At 37.1% G+C, this 25,380-nt stretch overlaps 1 protein-coding gene across 1 annotated transcript in view; it reads right to left on the reverse strand.

The window, feature by feature from the left end:
- Positions 1 to 3,809: 3,809 nt before the first annotated feature.
- LOC129239192 (synaptic vesicle glycoprotein 2B-like) overlaps positions 3,810 to 25,380 on the reverse strand; it is a 42,028-nt gene continuing 20,457 nt past the window's right edge. The window contains exons 2-7 of the mRNA XM_054874530.1: positions 7,643 to 7,753; positions 6,011 to 6,335; positions 5,180 to 5,546; positions 4,616 to 5,102; positions 4,392 to 4,548; positions 3,810 to 4,306 (exon numbers count right to left, since the gene is read on the reverse strand). Coding sequence (XP_054730505.1) covers positions 4,078 to 4,306; positions 4,392 to 4,548; positions 4,616 to 5,102; positions 5,180 to 5,546; positions 6,011 to 6,335; positions 7,643 to 7,753 — 1,676 coding nt within the window. The 3' untranslated portion in view covers positions 3,810 to 4,077. The remainder of the gene's footprint in view (positions 4,307 to 4,391; positions 4,549 to 4,615; positions 5,103 to 5,179; positions 5,547 to 6,010; positions 6,336 to 7,642; positions 7,754 to 25,380) is intronic.

Genomic DNA, 25,380 nt, shown 5'->3' on the forward strand with positions numbered 1-25,380 from the left:
TCGCGAAGACCTCTGCTTGAAAGACGCTGCTTGTCACCGGCAGTTTATAGGAGACCGAAATGCTGGCTCATTTAGAGTAGACCCCCGCTCCCACTCCAGACTCCATTTTGGATCCGTCAGTGAAAACAGAGGCATCTATAGCCGCACCAACTCTCCCCTCTTTCCAATCTTGCCTGCTCGGAAAGATAGCCCTAGCACAACCCTCAAAGCACAGTTTGCGGATGGAGAGGTCGGCGCGAATATCAGAAAAGGAAGGGGAGATCTGCTTCAAGATGCTGCTATGTCCTACAGGAAGTTGTCTCCAAAGGCCAAACTCCTTCAGTATAATAGCACTCTGAGCAGCAATGGATTTAACCTGCAGATCCACAGGAATTAAGTGGAGAATAACGTTGAGCGCAGCGGTGGGACATGTTCTACATGCACCAGTGATGCCCACACATGCAGTTCTCTGCACTCTCTCTAATTTAGTGAAGTTGTAGCCCTTCTGAAGAGTTACCCACTATACTAGGCAACCGTATGTCAAAATTGGCAGAACCACTAAGTTGTACATCCAAAGTACCACACGTGGCTTGAGACCCCGTTTTTTGCCGAACATAGATTTACAGGCGTAGAAGGCTATATTGGCCTTCTTAACTCGATTTTCTATGTGCAGCTTCCAGTGGAGCTTGGGGTCAAGTATTACACCAAGATACTTGACTTCCGATGAAAGTGTAAGACACTGGTTGTTAAGTCTAGGAAGCTTAAAAGGTGGAGGCTTGTATTTTCTGATGAATAGCATCAACCCCGTTTTGTCAGAGTTGACTCTGAGACCGCTACTGGCGGCCCATCTGCTGAGTGTAGCCAGTGCACCTTCCAAAGTTTTAGCCATTACATAACTCTACTTAAGCTTAAAAATATTTCTCCTTCCTCTGATAGCTGTCCGGTCGGTAGGAGTTCATTGTTTCCAAGTGTTGGTTAGTCGCACCTGCCTACGACTCACTTGAGGATTCCAGTCAAACGCAGCTATTGTAGTTCCTCCAGAGTTCTACGCAACCCCCGCACCGATGTAATTCCATTTGCGACGCAATACTTCGAGGTGGATGGGAAAGACTCTTCCATCGTACACGGTTATGCGCTGTTGTTTTTGCACCGCCCCATGAGATGTCGGCATTTGCTAGTTCGCACAGCATCCACCTTCTCCAAATGTTTTTTGGTCAGCCGCGACCTCTGCTCCCTTGCGAGTTCCAGTCCAGGCCATCCTCGTGATGCTATCTGGTGTTTTTCTCAATTTGTGACCTATCCATCGCCACTTTCTGCGTTTGATTTGTCTATGGATGCGCTCCTCGTTCGTTAATCTCCACAGTGCGTCGTTATTGATGGTGTTTGACCAGAATATTCTGCAGATGATGCGAAGGCATTTGTTGATGAAGCATTGTAGCCTCTGTGTGATGGTGTTAGACCCGCCATGTTTCGCCTCCGTACAACAATACTGCCTTTATACATGAGCCGAATATTTGTAGCTTAGTGCGCCTAGATTTTTGCGAATTCCCCCATACTGTATGCATTCGCCCGAGTGCCGCCCTTGCTTTGTTTAATGGCAGGCTAACCACCTACCCTGTCAGAAATCAAATACTAGATTAACGAAACCAAACGCAAGACAAGTCTAGGTCCTATGCTCCCGAGAGGAAAGAACAAAGGAAAAAAAAGGTGTTTGTTTAGTTGCAGTCCAATGGTCAGTGTTGCTTATGACATCGGGCTTGAATATCTGTTTGATCCTGTGAAACAATGATTGAAGAAGGATTGCAGCTCTTGCAGGAAATATGCAGCCAAGTTCCACGTTTCGCATTTTCATATATTACTGGTGGCTTCACGTTGGTGTCATAGGCGTCGATATGTGCGTCGATCTCGAAACTTTATCCAGCATGCCAAAGGCAGCTCGTGCTTTTCCTATGCGATTTTGTATGCCTATTGCTTGTATTTTTTGTAATGATGCTGCCAAGATAACTCGTCTACTTCATATGGTGTTGACGCACATTAGCTTTGTCTTGGCGGTATTGATTTTCTGCCCTGTCTGCGTGGCAAAATCACTAACCGATTGCAACTCGCTGATATATGCGAGCATCAAACAAATATCGGCCGCACCTACAGCCACAAGTAGGAGGAGGAGCTCGGCCAAGCACCCAATCAAGGGTGGACATACTATTTTCATCCAATGAGTTAAATTAAATTAGATTCTCTATGAGATTTGCACTTCGACCTCATCCAGATCCAGTTCCCTTATTAAACTCATGGCTTGGGTTCAGCGTATGTGCCTTTCTTCTGGCTGCAGTTGGCCAAGACGTCTCAGCCTTCTCTGCGTTATGACGCTACATTCAAGGAGAACGTGCATTGGAGCCTCCTAGGATTGGTCGCAGAAACAACAGGAGTCAATAGACCATACCCTGTGAGAACGTGAGTCAGTTTATCCTTGCTGAGGCTTATGAGTTTTTTAAACCTCTTTTAGATGTACCCTCCCAGTAAGGATTTCTCCTGGCGTAGCCCCATTGTTTGGTGCCGGCAAACTTCGCTTAGCCTTAGCTCTTCACTCCTAAGCTTCTCCTTGACGGTGTGTTGTCCCATAGCAAGGAAGGGCTCGGGTCCTAGTAAAAGTGAGACCGCAGACTCTGTCGCCAATGCATCCACTATTTCATTGCGCTATGGCAATTCGCTCATTCCGGAAATTTCTGTTTAAGTTTATCTCTCGCATAGACAGGTGACATACATATATCCCAACTTAGATGATGCTTGCAAAACTACCCATCGGCACAGAGCACTTGATTCTGTACCAGTACAAGTTTCACTACTGAAGTTTCCTTTCAAATACAGGTCTACTCCAGTTCATCTTATCGTCCAGTTCAATTCTGAACTGCTTTTCGAATTTGATGAGTTTAGTGACCTCATCTCTGGGTAGCTGGGTAAGTGGGAGATGCAGCCTCAGCAATTCCGTGCTTTTAGATGACATCACTTTGCCTCTTCCGAAGCCTTCCCTCGTAATATTCAGCAGGGTACGCTTGGCTGATTGCTAAACAACTATGTATATAAAGCGGTGCCAGCTCAAGCATCACTTCCATCACACCCGCACTGTCGAGATAGTGGTTCTCGATGCATAAGCGACCGCTGCGTAGTTTATCATTGGTCTTCATCATCCAATGAGTTACTGTTAATAGCTATCGCCACGAATTTTTACTCAGCATAAGGGAAGAACTGCATTGTGTTAAACTATGCTGCGCCTGACTGGTCGCCTGGAACCAGTGATTCGCAGTGGACGAAGCTACAGACTTGTCAAAACACTGCCATTAGGACTGCGGCATCTACACGACGAGGCCCATATGCTTCTGTAAAGGAGCATAATAAACTGCTCAGCAAACAGTTCCTGTTAGGGTGTTACCACAGGTCCCACCCATGCACACACCTGCTTGAGCCTGAGCCGCCTCCCAGGCACGTCAAGAGGCAACTCCTCGATTACGTTGACGAGATTCAGGACAAAACAGACCGACAATTGCAGCAAGTTTCCTGGACCTACCGTTAGATGAGCTAGGCGAAGACGGCCGGTGATTTACACTACACTGACAGGGCAAAGTTATTGCTACAACAACAACAACAACAACTGCATTCTACACTGGGATTTCTGCATATTTATTAAAAAAAAATTCAATTATGACATTCTTCCAGCAATTTGCGTCACTGTTTGTGATCTAAATATCAAGATTCCATATAGACCAATATCAACTCGATGTTTCTCATATTCTCATAAATAATTTCTATTATTAAAAACGTTTTTCAAAATTTATTCCAAAATACATTTCATAAAAGTATTGCTTTTAAAAAGCAATGTCTTAAAACTACTGAGTAGTACCTAAATAAAACGATATGTATAATTAATAAGTATGTAGTTGTAGCCCTAACATATACTATCAGGTATTCTGTCGTTTACAATCAGACTTATCAGACCACAATGTTTCACAAACGAAGCATTAAAACATGCACTAACTATCAAATAATAAATTCTAGCTGTTCGATGCACCACACGCCGGTAATGGCTTTAGACGATTTAGTTAATTAGTTCCCCGTCATTGAGACCAGACTAGTGCGACGCGACGGTACTTTTATCCCGCTCTTTTTACCCGGTTTTCTTATGAGAAACCCAAGAAAACCGCTCAAGATCAACGATACTCCCGAGACAATAAATGCAGTATCGCAGTGGTTACTTAGGAGAGCGCCAACAACATTTGCGCCCACAACACTACCCATGCGACCCATCATAAGCGATATGCAAACTGCCATAGCTCTGTGGGAAGTAAAGGGAAATATTTGCATTTAAATGTACTAGGTTTTCATAAATGGAAAGCAAAATGAATAGTTGTTTTAAGTACCTCAAACGCGTGGGATATAGCTCGACGGTGGCAGCACTTAACACATTAATACCTAATCCACAAAGCAGCAAGATGACATAGAGATAAATGGCAACCATAGGAACATCCACATAGGTAGCCGCTATACCACAAACGCCACAGCCAGCTAGGCACACAACTGCAGAGTGAAAAATAGAAATAAAAATCTTGCCTACCACACAGCGTAAAACTTAATCATTACTTACAAAGTATACAAGACTTGCCCACTTTGTTGATGACCGCACCAATGACGGCGAAGCCAACAGCATAGAGCACCTCCAATACTAAAGAGTGTTGATATGTTGAGATCTCTAACTTTTCATTGCATTGTTCTGGTGCCAAGCTAATGCCATCACTTACTGCAGCGCCATGTGCGCTCTCGAAGTTAAAAATACTCTTTTGCTTGCTGTAGACCACCTCACACATATAAGTACGATTGCCGGGATTCTCATTCATAAACTCAGCCAGGCTATTGAGAATGTGTGGAAACCACATGTACATGCCGTTGGATGTGACGAAAATCCAAAACTGGATCGAACAAATGAGAATGGTGGTGCGCATGTATTCGCGATTGAAGAGTGGCTGAGTTTGATCCCACATGGAGCGAAGGAGAGCAATAGCGGGGTTCGGATTGCGCTCTCGTTGAATTTTGGGACTCATAGCGCTGTCGATGTCTTCAACCACATGAGAAAACTGAAATGAAAAATGTGCATACATTCATATGTAATTAATAGTTCGCATGCAGGATTATTTTATAAATTATCACCTACCGGATATTCCTCACGTGGTCTGTGGGTGTTCACATGGAACATCATCTGTAGAATCTCAAGTGTTTTCTCATCATTGCCTTGGCTGAGCAAGAATTTTGGACTCTCTGGTATCTTGAATAAGGCCAAGCCACACAGGAATCCAGGAATGCCGCATACAACCATGAAGAAACGCCAAGGCTTGTAGGTAAGATTCAAGTAGGGAATCACAAATCGCCACTCCTGGTTGATGACCAACCAAGCGATGCAAGGCATTAGCATAGAGCCAACACCGAATATGAACGCTGAGCCCATAATAGCGCGTGAACGATTCTTGGCAGTGTGGAATTCACCCAAAAATGCATAAATAGTTGCTGAACCACCGGAAATGCTGGTTAAAGTAAGAAGAAAATTTATATTTCTGTATGTTAAACAATTTGTGTTAGCAATTATAAAAAAAATATTTATTTATAAATTATTTAAATAAAAAAAAAGATTTAATTTTAAATTTTATACAATTTTTTTTTAATATTTAAATTGTACTTTATTTTACTTTTTTAATATTAAATTTCTTTTTTTTTTTTAAATTACATTTTATATTATTTTTTTCAATATTTCTATAGAATGTAATTTTAAAATATTTATCTATAAATTATTTAAATAAAAAAAAAGATTTAATTTTAAATTTTATACAATTTTTTTTTAATATTTAAATTGTACTTTATTTTACTTTTTTAATATTAAATTTTTTTTTTTTCAAAAATTACATTTTATATTATTTTTTTCAATATTTCTAAAGAATGTAATTTTTTTCAATGTGTGCGTAGTTGATAAATGTAAAAAATTGTTACTCACCAAAATCCATTGATGTAACGCAATATCACCATTAACCAGAAATTTGTTGCAAAGCTTGAAAATACCGTTACAACGAAACCCAACAACAAAGTAGGACGAATAATATTCCTCCGGCCAGTTGTGTCTGCTAAGAAACCCCAGAGGTGGGAACTACTAATAATGCCAGCAAATCCGATCGCGCTCAGTATGCCACGCTCCTGTATGCTCAAGTTTAGATCGCATTGTGAGACAGGCAGTACGAAGCTGATACCCAGCGTTTCCAGCAGCACATTAGCCAATATTAATCCGGATACCAGTATAAGCAAATAATTGAATTTGCCAAATGCTGCAAAAAGTTGAAATAGCCATATTAAGTATTTTACAAGCATAGATATGCCGGTGTATAAGCTCTACAATTACTTGCTGTGCGATGCACAAATGCCATTAAGAAGAAATTCAGGGCGTTCACAGATTCGCGAGTATGCCCAACGATTCTTGTCGGTTTAGCGACTCGTCTTCAGAGGCACTATAACATTTGCTTCCCAAATGAGATGCCATTTCGCATGTTTGGTCTCGGTAGTCTAGCGTAAGTGCACTAGCCTGCCATCCCAGAGATTGTGGGTTCGAATTCCACGTAAATCACGGTCCTTGCACATTTCCAAATTTTCCTACTTCCCCTGTTTCTAAAAAAAAAAACAAAAAATTCTCATTCCTCAACCCCAAAAACTTATCCTTTCCATCCTTACTCCCGCACAATAGTCAGCCCATTCAGTGGCGCCAGCGAAGCAAATTTAGCGAAGTCCTCAACCATCTGTGCGATCCTTCTGGCAGAAAAATGTGGAACACAGATGGCGCTCCAAGCAGTAAGAAGGCGTTATTCCTAAGCAACCACAGGCGGGTAATTCCACTATTTACGACTGCTAGCGGTAGACTAATCACCTACCCTGTCAGAAATCAAAATAGATTAACGAAACCAACTCAAGACTGAGTCTTGTCGAGGCCCTATGCTCCAGAGAGCAGTGAACAAGGAACAACAAAAAAGATCGATAAGCAGACGTATGCATATAGGACTGGTATGGCCGGAAGAGAAGCCCAGCCTAGTACCATCTAGGATTGTTTAAGAAAACTAGACCTGTATGAAGTATTGTAAGGAGTAGAGAGCATAAGAGGCCTTAAGGTTGAATTGCCTGTCTTTGCATATCCTTCTCTTAGCAAACTGTCTCAGTTATATTTAATATAGATCTAGCACTGTGCTGTTAAAGTGTCCACTTCCATGAATTCTATTCTATTCTCCAAACTTGGGTCCCTCGGATATCTCAATCTACTATTTGTTCGCCAATTTGAGGAAATGGCTGGCCGGAAAAAATTGTATTCAAACCAGGAGGTGATTGCAGAAACGAATGGCTATTTGTCTGACTTGGACGAATCTTATTATTCGAAAGCAAGCAACAGACTACATATGCGCGGTACGAAGTGTAAAAGCCTAAAAGCCATAAACAAAGGCGTTCGACAGGGCTGCCTCTTATCGCCACTATTGTTTATAACAGTTCTTGATGGTGTCTTAAAACGCACAAATGCAGTAGTTCCAGAAGGGTACTTGCTTTATGGGATTGGCACAATTTATACTATCAGACAAATGTTTGTTTCACTTACTTGTAGCTTCCAATGCATGTTCAAAATACTCAGCACCTTTACTGGGTTCCGACACACTGGCAATAACATTGCCGCCTTCGATAGTAGCGACAGTTAACTTTTTGTGCTCAGCTAAAATAAATAAGAAAGAAAATAAATTGAAATTATGACCAAATTATTGTTCAAATAATAATCTCTATATCAACTTCATAAGCTTTCTTAAGTACCTTTCGTCTGATACACTTATACAAAGTTATAATATAATACAGCTTTCACTCAGTAGAATTAAGTCTATATGCGCCTACTCGTGTATGATACTTTGATATCGCACTGATTGTGGAAATATTGACTGATTGAAAATGTATTTCCAGAGAACATGAAAGGAAAATATTCTAGGCAAAGTAAGTATAACAAAATTGATACTAAGTGAAAAAGTTTAGCTCTGACATTTTTTTAATTTTCATTTTAAAGTGTATTTTATTTTTCTCTTTTCTTATTTTTTGTTTAATTAAACGCATTAAAATACTAAATATTTTTTTTTTTTAATTTTACTGATGTTTGGCGGACTGTAGATCCCCAAAGCGCCAGGGTTGTCCGCGTTTGATATTGAAAATACCTACTTCCAGTACATAAACGTAGTAGTTTTCTGGCGCAAATAAAGGTAAAAAATTATGACTTACATTCAAAAAGTAAAATTGACTTCATTTAAAAACAAAAGAGAATTGGTAAGTGCATTATTTTTAAAAATAAGAACAAGGTCCTAACAGTTCTGAAAAAGGTGCGTTTGTCTCTTATGTGCTCAAAATTAGGACAGTTAAAAGTCTGGTGATTGCACGAGTTAATTTTGCCAGAAGTACAGAGATCGGTATCGCTAGCATTTATTTTACAAAGATAGACAGCATAATTTGTCTTTCCAGTCAGAATCCTGTTATTAGGTGCGCAACTAAGTTCCCGCTGTTTGCCAAAGATGCCGCCAGTGTGTGCGCTAGTCGATTCTAACATAACCTAAAAATAAAAAAAACGGCGACTGAAGCGCATCGAGAGCTACAAAAAGTTTATGGAGATGCTGCTTTAAGTGAAACAACGTGCCGATATTGGTTCCGTCGCTTCAAAGACGGTGATTTTAATGTTGACGACCGTCCGCGTGAAGGAAGGCAAAAAACTTTCGAAGACGCTGAATTGGCAGCATTGCTCAATGAGGATCTGGGTCAAACGCCATTTCCTAGTGATTGCATGCTTTGGGAATGATTCAGAGACAGGGGACTTGGCTTCCTTATGAGTTAAAACCAAGGGATATTGAACGTCGTTTTGTCGCCTGTGAACAACTGCTCCAGCGGCAAAAAAGGAAGGATTTTCTTCATCGCATCATGAGGGGTGATGAAAAATGGATTCATTACAGCATTCCAAAGAAAAGAAAGTCATGGGGACTGCCCGGTCATGCTTCTACGTCATCGCCTCGGCCAAATATTTATGCTATGTATTTGGTGGGACCAAGTTGGTGTTATTTATTATATTATGAACTGTTAAAACCAAGCGAAATCATCACTGACGATCGGTATCGGCTTCAATTGATGTGATTGAGTCGAGCACTGCGGGAGCAGCGGCCGGAATACGCGGAGAGCCATGAAAAAGTCATTCTACAGCATGAAAACGCTCGGCCTCACGTTGCCAAACCCGTTAAAACCTGCCTACAAACACTGAAATGGGAAATCCTACCCCATCCGCCTTATTCCCCAGATATTGCGCCGTCCGATTACCATCTGTTCCGATCGATGGCACATGGTCTAGCTGACCAGCAGTTCCATTCATATGAAGACATCAAAAAATGGCTTTACCCGTGGATAGCCTCAAAATATGAACAGTTTTACCTCGACGGTATACGAGATCTACCAGAAAGATGGCGAAAAGTAGTAGCCAGCGATGGGCAATACTTTCAATGATTCACTTGTAACCATTTTTTCAGAATAAAGTTGCATTTTCATCAAACAAACAGGGAGAACTTAGTTGCACACCTAATAATTCTTTTGATATCTTTAACTTTAAATTTGCACTTGTAAATTCATGGGTTCGCTGGCAGAGCCTCGTGTAGTCTAGCAAACAGACGCTGCCTAGTCTGCCTACATTAGAGAATTTCATAAAGCCAGACTATCAATCTCTGAATATGGTATTGTGTATATTTTTCAGTGCCTCTTCAACAATCAAATTTACACTCACAATGGAGCCACAGTCGACTGCTTTTTTTGCGATTAAAGATAGTGACACAGCAATTGTTTGAGACTGCAAGTCGTTAAACTGTCCATAAAAATGCAAATCTTTTCATAACGGAATCATTAGCGATATCAAGAGTCTTAATTAGCACCCGCAGTTCACCATAAGTGGAGACGTGTACATCTCACGCTTAAAAAAGTGTTCTAAATTGTTTACCATATTAACAATGCCACAAACAACCTCATTGACAGTCTGAGGCACCTACAGCAAAAATTTTAAAACGGTCATGTAGATAAGCATTCAATTTTTTCAGATAAATAGCGTTTAGCTCCTCATCAGACAATTTTTGTTTGGACACTAATAGCGTATCAGTGGCATTGGTCGCGTTCTTACTTCTTACGAAAATGGCACCCACTTCAGTGTCATTAAAGATTTTCTTAAATTTCTGAAATATAAACCAGTAGCTGGACCGAATATTGGCTGAGTTGGCAATCTCATCATAAAGCTCAGTATTTGATTGCTTAATTTTGAAAATTTCTTTAGCAGAAAGTCAAAGAGATCTCTCAGCAGGTAGTAATTCATGAACCAAAGCATATACAGTAAGGGCACAGGTGTGGAGGAACTCCAAGACATCTTCTATGTTAATTGAAAATCTGTGATCCTCTTGATGTGAGCTGTGCTCACTAAGAGTTAATTATGAGTTTATCACCCTCACAGGAATTTAAACTTTTACACCTACGGTTTGGCGACATTGTTGAAAGTGTTGTTCAACATTTTAGAACTGCCTTGCGCATTATATGCCTGCATTTCGCAAGATTATTAAAAGAAAGGTTGCCCGACCCGGATTTATATGCGGCCAAGGGCTGTCACTCAGCAGCATTCTCCGTATGTAAGTATGGGGAATGTTTATGCTGCAACAACAACAACAACAGAGGTTGAGTAACGTAGCAAACTCCTCAAATTCATGTTGCTTGTAATGAATATTTGTTTCGCCATTTGCCAGATCTTTGTGACGCGAAGCTACTATGAAATCATTCGCGAATTTATAGACCGGAGTGCACGCGTCCTGACTCGCATGCAACTCTGTATAGGTAGGCTGTATAGTAGGGCGGGTCGATTTAAAAATCGCTCATTGCTCTGTGAAAATCATATTCTAGGGATCAATGGGATGTCCCCCAATTTGGGTCGAACTTTTGGTGGGGCAAATTTTGAAAAATCCCACTTTGACCCATTTAGAGTGCTCCAATCGAGTCCAAATGTATGACCAACCCCCACTAACTTTGGCACACCCCCTGGGGTTCCCCATACTGGGGGACATCAGAATTCGTTTTAGAGGTATGGTTCCTTCGGCAAAGTTTCTTATTTTGATCCCTAGAATATGATTTTCACAGAGTAATGGGCAATGGGGTTCCTCCTATCTGCAGTATAAAACTCAGCGCCCTGAATATGATTGCTTTGACGTCGTCAAAAACCAGACAGCCATATTTATGGATGTCTTGACCGTATAATTTTCACGAGCATGCTTTGGCACTCTTATTTGATTGATCATTTCGATTGGGTCCAACAATCTTTTTACGTGATCGTAAGCCTTCACTTTTGCGCACTTTTTGAACGCAATCTTTCGATATACTAGTATGAATATGATCTGCAGCATCTCGAAGTGAAAGGTCAGCCTTTTCCCAAATAATGACCACCACTCTTTGGCTTGTGACTTGTGACAAATCCTTTGCTCTTACACTTTCACGCCGACAAAGTTTCATCAAACTTTTTAGCTCTTAAGTAACCGTACTACGAGTATTCGGACTATGCTATGGCGTTGTGCGAGAAATGACCATTTTCTTGCTTATTTTCTCCCCAAGCTCACACTTAACCGAATGCACTTTGAAAAATATTTAGAAAGTAAATACGCCAAATTAATAACGACAATGAACACTATGAATAGTACTAATTTATTATTTACAGTTACTTTTACGCAAGTGATGAGTAAACACAATCTACTATTTCTTTTCGGATATTATTTTCGTAAAAAAATATTTTTCGTAGAAACTAATAAGAAAACCATTGAAAATATTCTTATATTTTTACAAATTTGTACCGACTTTCCATTTATAATTCGGATATATAATTTAGAAACAATTAATATATTGCAATTTTGCTCTAAATTCACATATCTACCTAGTTATTAATCTACAATATCGCCTTTCCACAAGATTCGCAGATGTTCGTTATGCATTTCAATTAAGCTCAGCCATTTCAACTCTTCCTTATTATTAGCAATTGTTAAGCATCTTAAAATGACTAATCGGCCTACAAACGATCAATTGAGCCCTTAAACATGTGTTTTGTTGATATATTTGTGCCCAGTAGGGAAAACTTGAAGTAATAAAACAAATTTCTGATTAAAGACCAGAATGTTTTTGCCGATGCCGTCCAAGTATTTTGGGCATTGTCATACTTTAAAAAAAAAAATTGTTTATTTATAGGCTTGAATATAATGAGAAGAGAACTGAGAATATTTTGGAAAAAAAATAATAAATTTGAAATTTATTCAATGTTTGAAATTTTTGATATAGACAAAGTAGGATCAGAGAGATTTGATTTTTTCCTCTTTATTTTTCTTTTATTTATTCATTTAATTAAATATATAAAGTCTACGAACAACAAATTTTTACAGACTACTAACGCAAGTTAAATAAGGGGTTAGGGGTAGTTAGAGGCCCGAAAAAATGATGATTTTCAATAATTTTTTTTTCGCTAGTCAGTTGCTTTATTTTACAAAAATAAAAACATAGCATTAATACATCATGTTTCGACTTGACTTTACACAAATTTCAGAAAAAAAAATTAATAATTGTAAAATTTTTCTGTCTGTGTGGAGTCATCACAAGTCCTTGCAGATTCATCTAAAATCAATCGGACAAGAGAAATGAGTTTTATTAATAAATAATCTTCTGCCTGATCGAAGCTTTTTTCTTTTGAATTAACAATATGGCGGCCTCAGGAAATATTTTTCCGATTTTTGAGGAAAAAACCGACAATTAATTGTTTAAAAAAATCGAAATTTTGAAAAAAAATCCTCCAATCAGGCACGAGTTTTTTATGTTTTTCAAAAGCAGTAAATATTTGATTGAAATCTACCAAGCGGTTTTTAAGTTACAGTGGTCACCAATTCAAAAAACGGGTTGGTGTCGAAATTCTGTATGTACAAAATTCTAAAAACAAAATTCAGCTTTTTAAAATTCTGCTTTTTAAAATTCTGCTTTTTTAAAATTCTGCTTTTTTAAAATTCTGCTTTCTAAAATTCTGTATTACAAAATTCTGTATTACAAAATTCTGTATTACAAAATTCTGTATTACAAAATTCTGTATTACAAAATTCTGTATTAAAATATAATGTTAACAATGTTAAAGAGGTAATGTAATTATTTTGAAAAAGTGCGCACTTTTCCAAAATAATTACATTACCTCTTTAACATTGTTAACATTATTATTTTAATACAGAATTTTGTAATACAGAACATTGTGGGATATTCATTGTCAAATTTAGGTATGGTTATTTGTTAGTAAAACTTTTTACACAATTTGAGTATATGCGCCCCATTGTTTTTAACATATTCGTACATACCTATGTACATACCTACGTTAATTATAGTTGACAACATTTATACATTGGTATGTACATAGGTATGTTTGCAATCAAATATTACCTGGAGATGAGAACTTCTATCACAAATGAGGAATTACAATTTCACCACACCTGTCTACAACGGTTCTTATATTGTTTGTTTACCTTCTGTTAAGTGCTGACTTTTTGTGAAAGAGCGTGGTTTAATATTATATTGATAAAAATGTCCGAAATAAGAATTTTGAAAACAAATAAAAATAAGGAAATGTTGGGTGTTGATGGGTATTTAATGTTTCTATTATTTAGAAAGAATAACAAAACAAAGGACATATAATTGGTCGTGTTCCAAGAGAATAGCGTGTCACTGTAAATCTCGATTGGTGACTGAATTAAAAGACGGTATCCATTGTGTGATTAAAAGGTCCGGTGTACATACCCATAGCCCTGAGGCAGTGGAAGGTTTTGTTCGCGATGCTAATATAAAGCTTAAAGAGTTATCTAAAAAAACATGCTTGCCGGCTAGCCAGATAATTCGAGAAACCATTGTGCTAACTCCGAGCGATAGCCGTGATGCTTTACCTTCTAAAATGGCCCAAAAAAGTAGAATAATGCGGACTAGAAAAAAGAAATGGAACATGAAAGAACCAAAAACTGTAGATGATATTGATATGCCACTTAATTTATATGTCCTTGAAGGCGAGCTTTTTGTCTTAGCAGAAAAGTGGGTCGATGATGAACTTTTTATAAAATTGGGGACAAAATCTTCATTGGAAATGCTGAGTAGCAGTGACTGCTGGGCTGTTGATGGAACTTTCCATGTTGTTCCTCGCGTTATGAGGCAACTTTTTTCCATACATGGCAGAGTACATGGCGAAATCGTGCCTCTCGTTTTTTGCTTGATGAGCAAAAAAACGTTGAAGTCATATGTCGCTGTTTTTAACGAGTTGCTGACGATTGCAGGTAACCATGAACTAAATTTATACCCTCAGCGTATAATTTGCGATTTCGAAATGGGTATCATATCCGCAATTAAGCAATGTTTCCCAAATACTGATTTACGCGGCTGTTTGTTCCATTTTGGACAAATAATATGGCAAAAGGTTCAGAAGGAGAGGTAATTAAAGCCTATTTTATGGTTGTGTATGTATACTAAGTAATAGTATGTTCTTTTTATGTATAGATTGGCTCAAAAATATGGGACTTCGGTGGAATTCGCACTGCAAGTCCGAATGATTAAAAGCTTAGCTTTCGTACCGCCAAGCGAAATACCGAATTACTTTCAAACATTACTTAATAACTGCGATGATGAAAGTGTAAAAAAATTACTAAGTGATGAGAACGGCCATAATATGCACCAGTCCGATATGTTTTGTCCGACATTGATATGAAATTTTTCGGAACATCTGTAGTGGGTACAGTCAGTTCAGATACACTCACAACTCACTAAAATTGCATCGCAATCGAATGAATAGCATATATGACTACAGCGGTGATCACGTCTGACTACTGTCATTTTAAATACACAATTTTTCCAGTATTTATTGATATTTCATCATGGAAATACTTACGCCTCAACAATGTCTACAAAATCAACGATCTGTGAAAAGTGTTCATCGCGCGCTCAGGCCAACTTTTGTTTGATAAAAATTATATTGATATAAATAATAATAATTCCAAATATTCTCCCGAGTTTTGGTCAGTGCATGACCTTAATGCATCGCAAACAGAAACGTTTCCTAGAACACAAAACAATATTGAAGCGTGGTATCGGCGGCTGAAAGTTATTGTTGGAAGAAGAAATTCGCAATTTTACCATCTTGTGCTAAGTTTGCAAAAGGAACTTATTTTAGCGAAAACTCAAATATCAAGAAAAGAAAATGGAGAAAGAGTTAAAAGAAAAAGGAAAATAATTAAAAAAACGAACAGCTGCGAAGAATTATTAAGAAAAGAAATGAATTAAGTCACACTACATATTTAAAAAGAATTGCAAAAAATATTGTAATTGGCTAAACTAAAATATTGTTATCGCTTAAACATATATGTATATTTATGGAATAAATGTTTATTTTGGTACTTCTTGTATGACGAAAATCACAAAACTTGAATAAAGCACAAAACTTGCATTAAACATGCAGAATTTTGAAAAAGCAGAATTTTAGAATGCAGAATTTTAAAAAGCAGAATTTTAAAAAAGCAGAATTTTAAAAAGCAGAATTTTTTTGCAATTTACAGAATTTTGTCACCCAGAATTTTGTAATACAGAATAATGACACGCTCCCCAAAAAACATATATTAGTTTCGAGAAAAACGCATTTAAAGTTTTGCTATCTGCTCCGGAACGCCGAGCGTCCTTTGTTAATTGTTGAATAGCTCAAAAAGTATTTGTCTGATATACTTCACATTTTCACACAATATTTTACTTCAAGAAAATACAAAAAAATCCAATTTTTCAAAATTTCTGACAACCCCTAACCCCATAAGATTATGTACAAGATTTTAGAAAATTAATGAAAACAACATTAGACAAAAAAGATTCAAGCTCGGTATGAGATGAGGAATTCATAAAGAGCGCGAAGAATTGGCGCGTTTCGGCCTAAATTTATTTTTTTATTATTCAGTCACTGAATTGTGAAATTTCGTTTCAATTACATTACTTCTTCAATCAAAAAAGCAACTGACTAGCTACTTACTTGCGAAATAACTGTTAAGAAGGTAAATATTTACTCCGATAGCCAAGTGGCAATTAAGGCCCTAGGCTCTATTATGGTGCACTCGAAACTGCTCAAGGAATGCCTGGTCCCACTTTTGATTGCGTCAGAATTCTTCGTCATAAAGATAATCTGGGTACCTGGTCATAGCGGCATTGCTGAAAACTGTGAAGCCGACGAGTAGTGTGCCCGCGGGATCCCTGGCAACCTGCGCTCTACTCCTGAAAGGATGGGCTTTGCGCCAACTCAGCGAGCGCTGGGCAAGTACACGAATTGGAAGGTCGCGAAATACTTCTGGTCACGTTTGAATCGGAGGCGTTCGAGGAACATTCTGAGGATGACAAAATCTCATCTCTAAAATTTTGTGGGCTTCCCCTTGGAGCACTATCCGCGGGATATACATGCCGTGAGACTCGGAATTACTTCGAGTCCTTTTTGCGTCAGCTATGTGGAGGATGAGGTGGAATCATCTCAGCACCTGCTCCTTAGCTGCTCTCGCGGGGCTAAGATTTAGACATCTTGGTTCTCACTTCTTTTCTGCGCCTGATAATATAGCGGGTCTTGATATAAAAAAATCTGATGTACTTCATTAGCAGCATAATGAGGCTAACACAACCGCAAAGTAGTCACCGTTCATAGTCCTCAAATACTCAACCCTCCCCACCCCTCTCCTTTTCGTCCTATCGTTTTTTCCTTCACCTCTTTTTCCCCTCTTGAAATGGTATCACAAAGGATGAAACAAGTAGGCCCTTTCTCTGGGCAACCATTACAAGCTTTCCTAACCTACTTTACTTCTTTGTTTATGGTTTTGGCTTTTTAAAGATCAAAAGCAAAAACAAAATAAATCCCTCTTGCTGATATTTTTCTGCTTTTACTCTGCTTAATGTGCCTTGGATATAGAGTTCTTTATAGTAAAATATTTTCGGTTTCTTTTAACATTTATATATACAATATATATACATTTTTTTTTTTTAAATTACAAATTTAAAATATACTTAATATAAAAAAATGTTATGAAAAAAATTAAATGTTTTTGTTAGAAACATTTTCAAAAAAACTTTTTGACACTTTGAGAAAAGAAAAACAAATTTGAATAAATTTATTTATTAAAATTTAATAATTTAAAAAGATAATTTAATAAGAACTGACGATATTTTAAAAAATTAAATATTTTTTTCGCAAATTTTTTGTCACTTTTGGGGAAAAAAATAAATAAAATAAAATTTCGAAAAAAAAAGTTTAATGTTAAAAAGAACCGAAGACATTGCACTTTGAAAAACTCTACAGCAAAATGTTTAACATTGCATAAGTCTTTGAATTCTAAACATTTTTTCAGTTTTCTCGTTAAATTCAATCCTACAAAGACACCAATTTTTCGAAAAATTTACGCTAATGCCCAAAATACTTGGATCACTTGACATGGAATCGCTCTCATGTCACGAGAAGCGCCATTAGGTGTCTATTGTGTGTGAGAGTAGAAAAGTATACGCCTTCAACAGCCTTTCTCGCGCATTTCAAATGTAAGTTTTATTGTAAATTCTATAAATTTTATTGTAAATTCTAGAGAAGCGAGCCAATGAATTTCCCTGCAGGGTAAGTATGCATAGGCATACTTGTATGCTAATGAAGCAGTCGCATGCCTAAGGAATTTAAAAAGCGCAAACATGCATACACATAAAAGTTTTTAAGCATTCACCAATTGTAGAAATACGGATGAGCGCTTTTTAATTATTTTGTATGATATCAAATCATATAAGAATATAAACAAATGTATGTTTGTATGCGCATCTGTGCACTTGCAAATTTATTTTGCTTCTTCTTGAGGCTTCGGATCTTTCAAGTAGCAATAACTTTCCAATTAATTGAGGAGGCATCAACTGTTCCATATTATTTAGCTGGAGACAAGCAAATTATAGACAGCAACGTGACTGCTTTTTTTTTTTTTTGTGTGAGTAGAGGAGTATGGGTAATATGGTAATATTCTCGCACATGAGCGACCAGCGGGTCTTTCTAGAATATTTACCTTCCGGTGTCATTTATGTTTGTATATAGATATGTTAAGTAGATTGGACACTAAAAACTTTTAATTATAAGTTTATTTAGTTATATTAATTTTTATTTATTATCTTAGTTTTACGAGTAAACAAAATTTTGTAAATATTTTTGGTTTATATTTTTATTTCTGTGCTTTTACCTCTGCAATAAATGAGGTAATTAAACCGATATTCGTTTAATTCTAGCCTAGTTTAAAGTCGAGCGCACGGTTGACTTGTATTTGCGTATGTATGTGCGTTTTCCGGAAGTAACTTTTTTAGTGGCGTCATAAAATGAAGGAAAATCGACTTGCGGGAACTTTATGTCACGCATCAGAGTGAGGGTTTTTATATGGCGCGAGGCCAATATGGAGCTCATGTAGATAGGTAGGTGTAATGGTTGATGTACCACTCTGGCACTCCCCAAGTAGCACTAAAGCGCCATTTTGATACCAATTTGAGACCTGCAACAGGCAGATATTTACAGCCAGCCAGAGCTATTGATGTAATGGAGAAGATTGATGGGACTTAGGTTGGCACACTGCCCCAGATTGTCGAAGAGAGCAGACCCAGTGATCCTAATCGCCTAGGTGTTAAACCTAGACATTTACAAAGAAAGCGCCCAACAGTCTCTTTCTCTGAAACGTCCCCACAGCTTCTGCAATGAGGGTTAAAAGGTAAACCTGGCTTTTCTGCGTGTGTGCCAATCGTCCAATGACCGGTAAACACAGCGACGAGTATGTAAATTAAATGATGTGGAGTACCCAGGACTTGATGATAAGAAAAGAAAATGGAGCTCCATCTATTCTGCGCTTTCCTGAGAAATAAGTTGCGCGATTCCCCTTTAACAACAGTCAGGGGGATGCCGATGTCTGAGTAGGAGGCCTCTAATACCAATTCAGCCTCCTTCCCTCTATGTTCCTATGTTCTAAAACGCAGATCAGAGAAATTTTACCTGCACACCCAAGAGATTTGATCTCCTCCTTACAGGAGTTAACAAGTTTGGATCTGCTGATACGAAGCTCAAACCCCAAAATTTGCGAGCTACTATAAAATACGGTGGTGGCAACGTAATGGCTTCGGCATGCATGTCATCTAATGCAGTTGCAAATTTAAGCATTGGAAATTTGAACTTAATCGAAGAAACAATGAGCAAATCTGTTTATTTAAAACATCTACCAGAAAACTTGGTTTCTTCTTCTTAGCATCACAGTCCTTGGTGAGCCATTGCTTCATTCACAACCTTTCGCCACCCGTCTCTATATAAGGCTACTTCCTTCCACGCGCAAGGTCATCTTCAACGCCTTCGAGCCATATCTTTCTAGGGGTTCTCTTCTTCGGCCTCCAACAGGGCGTAATTCAACTGCCTTTCGAGTTGTTCTCTCCTTGAGCATTCTAAACACGTGTCCAAGCCATCTTATCCTCTGTGATTTTATAAATCCAATCACTGTTTCGTGTTTTGCTAAAAGTTCCAGCTCATGGTTAAATCTTCTTTGATACGTACCGTCTTGCAGTCTCATTGGTCCATAAATTTTTCGTAAAATTTTTCTCTCTGAAATTTCTGATTAATGTAAGTGGTTTTTAGAGTCCAAAGTTCGCAACCATAGGTAAGCACAGGGTGGATCAAGGCTTTGTATTATATATCCTTAACTTTCGGTTGCGAGATAATAACTTTGATGTAAGCAATTTCAAATTAAAGTAATAAAATCCCTATTGGCTGAGATTTTGATACCGAAATAGGTAAATTCTTGCACATTTTCGAATGCATAGTCTCCGATCAGCAGATCATCATGTCTTAAACCGAAGCTGGACCGGATCAGAAACTTCGTTTTTCCTGTATTAATTATTAGCCCGATAGTTCGTAGAAAACTTGGTTCAACACGCTGGAAAATTACGAATTAAAGATGAATTTTGCTTTATAACACAAACAGGATATATATAAATGTCCGCACATTGTTGAAATTCCGAAAATATGACATCCATAACAAATCTGATTTTAAAAAGCTTGAAGAGTGGAGCCAAATTAGTCCAGAATACACAAACAAATTGTTTGACTCCATGCCACGTTCACTTTAAGCTGTAATTGATAATAAAAGATACCCAGATACCCAACAAAGTACCAAGTACCTTAAAATTTTAAAAATTATAAATAAATAGTTGCTCCTTTTTTACTGTATCATTTGAGCTGCGGCGCAAGTTCTCTGTATGCTTTTTTTTTTGTTTTTTGCATTACAATGAAATGAGTTTTGACTTTTTTATATTTTATGTTGAGAAGTGAAATAATACAAAATAAATAAAATATCTGCATACTCTGTTTATACTTGTATATATTATATCACATCATCATCAAAAACAGATTTTCATTTTCACAAAAAAATAGTTTGGGGAAGAAGAAATTTATTAATAAATTAATTAAATTAAAACAAATTTATTATGTTTGGGTAAAGTTTTTGCGCAAATAGTTTAAAACTGTTTTATGGTCGATCTTTAGCTCCTGGATGATGCTAACATGCCAGTCAACGTCGATTATTTCGACATTATGAACATTTTCTTTAACATCAAAAATACCTGAACGGAATCGACGAACCCAAAATTGCACTTAATCAGCTGTTACATATTCGGCAACATAAACATCATTCACAATTTCAGCGGTCTGGTTTGCATTTTCGCCTTTATGAAAGAAAAACTGTAAAATCCGCCGAATTTTCTTTTTGCTGACTTCCATTGGTAACACCCTGTGACTCACAACTGAATAGAACAAACAAAAAATAGCAAAATAATTTTTAGTGCAAACTTTCACCTTGACAATGAACATAATCTTTAAAATGTTTGATCGACGCTTCACGAGATATCTGCATCGATCTACCGAGGAAATAATATATTTCTTTTCCCCCAAATTAATTTGATCAAATATGGTACACTTTAAAAAAAATCCTATCTGTATCTAATAAGGTTGAGTGGCTGTAGCTTAAGTTTGGCAACCGCATCGCACATAGGGACAGCGATGCCACTTAGACCACGAAATGGGTTCATGGTGTGATTGAGTGACTGTAAACAAAATATGTTTTGAGCTGTAATTTGTATTGTTTTTAATCAACTTAATAATATTTGTTAAGTGTGCTTAACGCGGTGCTTATGAGCTAAGTTTAAGTTGTTTGCTATAAGCAAATATTTTTATGTATGCACTGGTTCAAATTATATGGAACAATGATCTACAAAACATATTTACCAAAGATTTTTATGAAAAAAATAACAATTTTGACGGTGAATAAAATTGTGTTTACTATAAAATTAACAGTCATTTCGTAGTTGCTTAAACAGACGTAAATATGGGGTAAAACAATAGTCTTGTTAAGAAAACAACAACCGGGGTTGTTAATAAATAACAGAAATCTTATTAGGTTAACTAACTAGAGAAAAGTTAATGTGACAATAAGCTGTTAACCTCTTTTCAAAAGAAGAGCATTTGTTAATTTAACAGATTTATCTTTTGGATGTGATTTAACTGTGTAATCTGTTGTTCCAACCGATTATTTTTACAGCATTTTTTCTATGGGTGTAGAAAAACGCGCTCAACAGAAGTCGCTTCCTGACACTAATTGATGAACATCTAGAAATAAAATTGCTGATTCGGCAATCTTTCGGTTATTGCTTTTAGCGATGCATCTTCATATACAATTAATACAGATTTATAAAATTTTGTTTATATTATCCTTAAAACTGAAAAGCTGTCGGTAGTGAATGCATAGTTTGATGCTATCTTTAAATTTTGTTTGTGTCAAATGTATGTCAAAATAACTACCCCTTTTTGTATAGAAGGAATGGTCCATCTTAAAAACATTTGCGACGATTTAGCTAAAAATTTGATAGTCCCTTCTAATAGAAGCGTGAGCGCTAAAGTCCAAACTTAGAGTTCCAGTATAAAAAAAATTAAATGCTGCTAAATAGGCGTTTGTTAGTTTTGTGAGAAATTTATAAAGTGTATGTTGTTTCTGCAAAATGACTTCCGCGGTTGAAAAACAAACGTATTCCTATGTACACTCCCTTAAGGGAACAGATACCTGTAAAATTTCGAAAAAAAAAATTTTTCTTTTTATAAAATGTTAACATAATCCTTTAAGAATATGTCAAAAATTTTAGAACGTAAATTTAAGTATTTCTTATATTATAGATCGTCAACCATGACGACTCTATTCGTTGCGTTCGAGCGCTGGGAAAGTTATACAGGGCCCGCCATATAACTTTACGGAATTAAAAATGCTATAAAAAAGAAGCTACTCAATATTTTTCCAAACTGTTTTTTTTTTATTTTAAAGTACAATACTTCCGGTTAATGATGAAACACAACTTCATTCATATGGCTGCCTCGGCTAGCCATGCACCATCCCATATCGGTCCAATTTTTCAACACATTTTCGATTGTATGCGGCTGTATTTCAGCTATGACATCCCGTATGTTGGCCTTCAGTGCATCAATTCTTGCTGGTTTGTTGACATAACACTGGTCTTTGACGGCACCCCAAACGATATCAGAATTTCGGCTGATAATGCGATCTTCGAAGACAGTGCGCAAAAGATTGATCGTAGCATTCGCTGTGTGGCAAGTAGCGTCATCTTGTTGGAACCAAATGCCACCAATATCCTCCTCTTCAATTTCCTGGAACAACCATTTTCGTTCAGCGGAAGAATAAAACTAATTTTCTGTCAAATCAGATGACAGCTAAGTGTTACCATTCTTCAAATAATAACTAGTTCAAATCCGTAACGATAGATGGCGGGCTCTATAGTTACGTTGCCGACTTTTTACCTGTCTCTTGAATCTCTTCACTTTTCTATCTGTCCATTATTGAAAATTTGTATGAGCAGATGTTTTAAAATATTTTTATTGTCAAATTTCAAGTAAATATACAGCATTACCGTTGCTAGAGAGTTTGTTTGTGCCGGCAAGATCCGGTGTTGCTTTTAGTTTTCTTCAGTTTAGTTTTGGAGCTCATTCAGTACACAACTACTTCAAAATATAAATATAAAAATGAGTTCTTATCCTCAAGGAGATAAAAATACATCAACTCGGGCATCACGCCCGCATAAACGTAAATTTTACGGAAGTCGGCGTTCTGAAAATGGTGAAGCTGAACAGTCGAGTGTAAGTGCGAGAAAATTATCCAGTTCTATTAGTGACGACATTCATTATAATATAATAATATGCATAAGCAGTGAAATTCGAGGAGACCAGCAATCGAGGATTGGGTTTCAAAATAGTTGTATTGTGTCGTTGCGGTCGTAGAGATATCAACTCAGGGCCATTTATTAAAATCAGAGTTTCAACTCTACCGTTTGGTGTCTCGCTCCAAAACACCTACATTCGGGGTCAAAAATTATTGAAATGGTTTCATACATTGCTGCTGGATTACTTAATGAAGAATATACATCGATTTTAGAAACAATGAACTCCTCAAATATAATAATTGGCCGACAATGTAAATCTTAAGCCGAAAAACTGGATGAAAAGAGAGTGATTCAAGGAAATCGTCTTAGCTCATTAGTCATAGAAGCTTGTAAAGCACGTCAACAGCAACTAATTGAACAGAATGAGTTCTATGAGGCTTCAGAAGGACAATAATATGGCGCTAGAATTGCTCATTAATCGCTAAGTCACAAAAATCATTGAATTTTCATGTATTCAAATTTTAGACGCGTTTTTCTCAAAACTATATTTTTCGAATTGGCGTACACGATAACTCGAAAATTTTTTGACCGATCTCCATGAAATTTTGCACACATCTTTTCTATGATATTACTTTCTATGTGAATGTACAAGTTTTCGAAAATTTTTCGAAAAAATAATTTTTCCGAAGCCAAAATAGTAGGAAAATTCGCCCCAAACTTCATTTTTTAAGCAATTTATTTTGCGAATTTTTTCCCCATTTAAATCATATAGAAATTATGACATTAATAAACAAAAACATTTTTTGGTTTTTGTATTCAGGTCACTGACGCCGATGCTACAATGCCCCCCGATTAAGAAGCCCACTGCGACCTTCTTGGAAGAATTGAGTGTACATCCGCTATTTTAAATGATTAAAAAAAAATGTTTATATTAGTTTAATGTATAAATTAACTGTATGCTAATTTTGAAAAAAAATATATTGACTTCTTCATTTTAAATAATTTTAATAAAAATCAGGGAAAATATGGCGTTTACTGGTATCTGTCCCCTTAAGAAATCAAAGATGTTCATAAATGGTTGCAATGGATGAAGCCAAAAAAACGAATGCCTCTTCAAAGCAGATCACAGGATTATTGATCTGTTTGATCTGTGATCCTTTGCATGGAGTTGAAGCCTTTTAAGGAAAAGTGGTGTTATTTATCAAAGCATAACGTTTACGTGCAGAAGATCTCAAAATACGGAGCACATTGAAAAAATCGCCACTCCCATTATGGCACACTGAGAAAAGACTTGCATGAACTAAGGAGAGTTCAGAACGGAATTCGGTAAGCGTAATATTCACGTACGAATCTTCATTTTGGGCGAATAGTTGCATAAGTCAGTCCTAGTGTACTGCTGATAATCGACAACTTTAACGAACTATTAAACATCCAGTTAAGGTTCATATTTGTCGCAGGTTCTCCTAAAAATGATTTGGCCGTTTATTGGTGTTAACCGCGTTTTACAAAAAGACAACGATCCCAAGCATCGAAATGGAATTGAAATGTTTTTGGGATTGATTGGCTCATACAGTCGCCTGGTGCTAACCTTATTGAAAATTTTTGGTGGTTAAGTAAAAACTTAATTGAGAGCAAATATGGATGATCAAACAGATGGTCAAGATAAGTTCAATTGATTTGGAGCCGATTTCCTCCACAACTTGCGCAGAAATCGTAACAAAGTGTGACTCGAAGAAGTGAAGCCATTATAACCAATGGTGATGGCTATACATTTTATACTGACTGAATTGTATTTTTTAAGTAGAAGTTCTCGGGATAAGAGAAGCTCACAGGATAATTAAAAATCATCCACAACAACTATCGGAAGTATGCTTTTTTGAAATAGTCAAGCAGCCATCTTAGCTTTAAAGCCACCAATTCAAAAATCATCAGGCAATGCCAATAAGAACTTAATGCCTTAGCGTGCACCACTGACATCGCTCTCATCTGAATACCTAGCCATAGGAACATAGAAGGAAA

The sequence above is a fragment of the Anastrepha obliqua genome, chromosome 2, assembly GCF_027943255.1.
Source record: "Anastrepha obliqua isolate idAnaObli1 chromosome 2, idAnaObli1_1.0, whole genome shotgun sequence".
NCBI lineage: Eukaryota > Metazoa > Arthropoda > Insecta > Diptera > Tephritidae > Anastrepha > Anastrepha obliqua.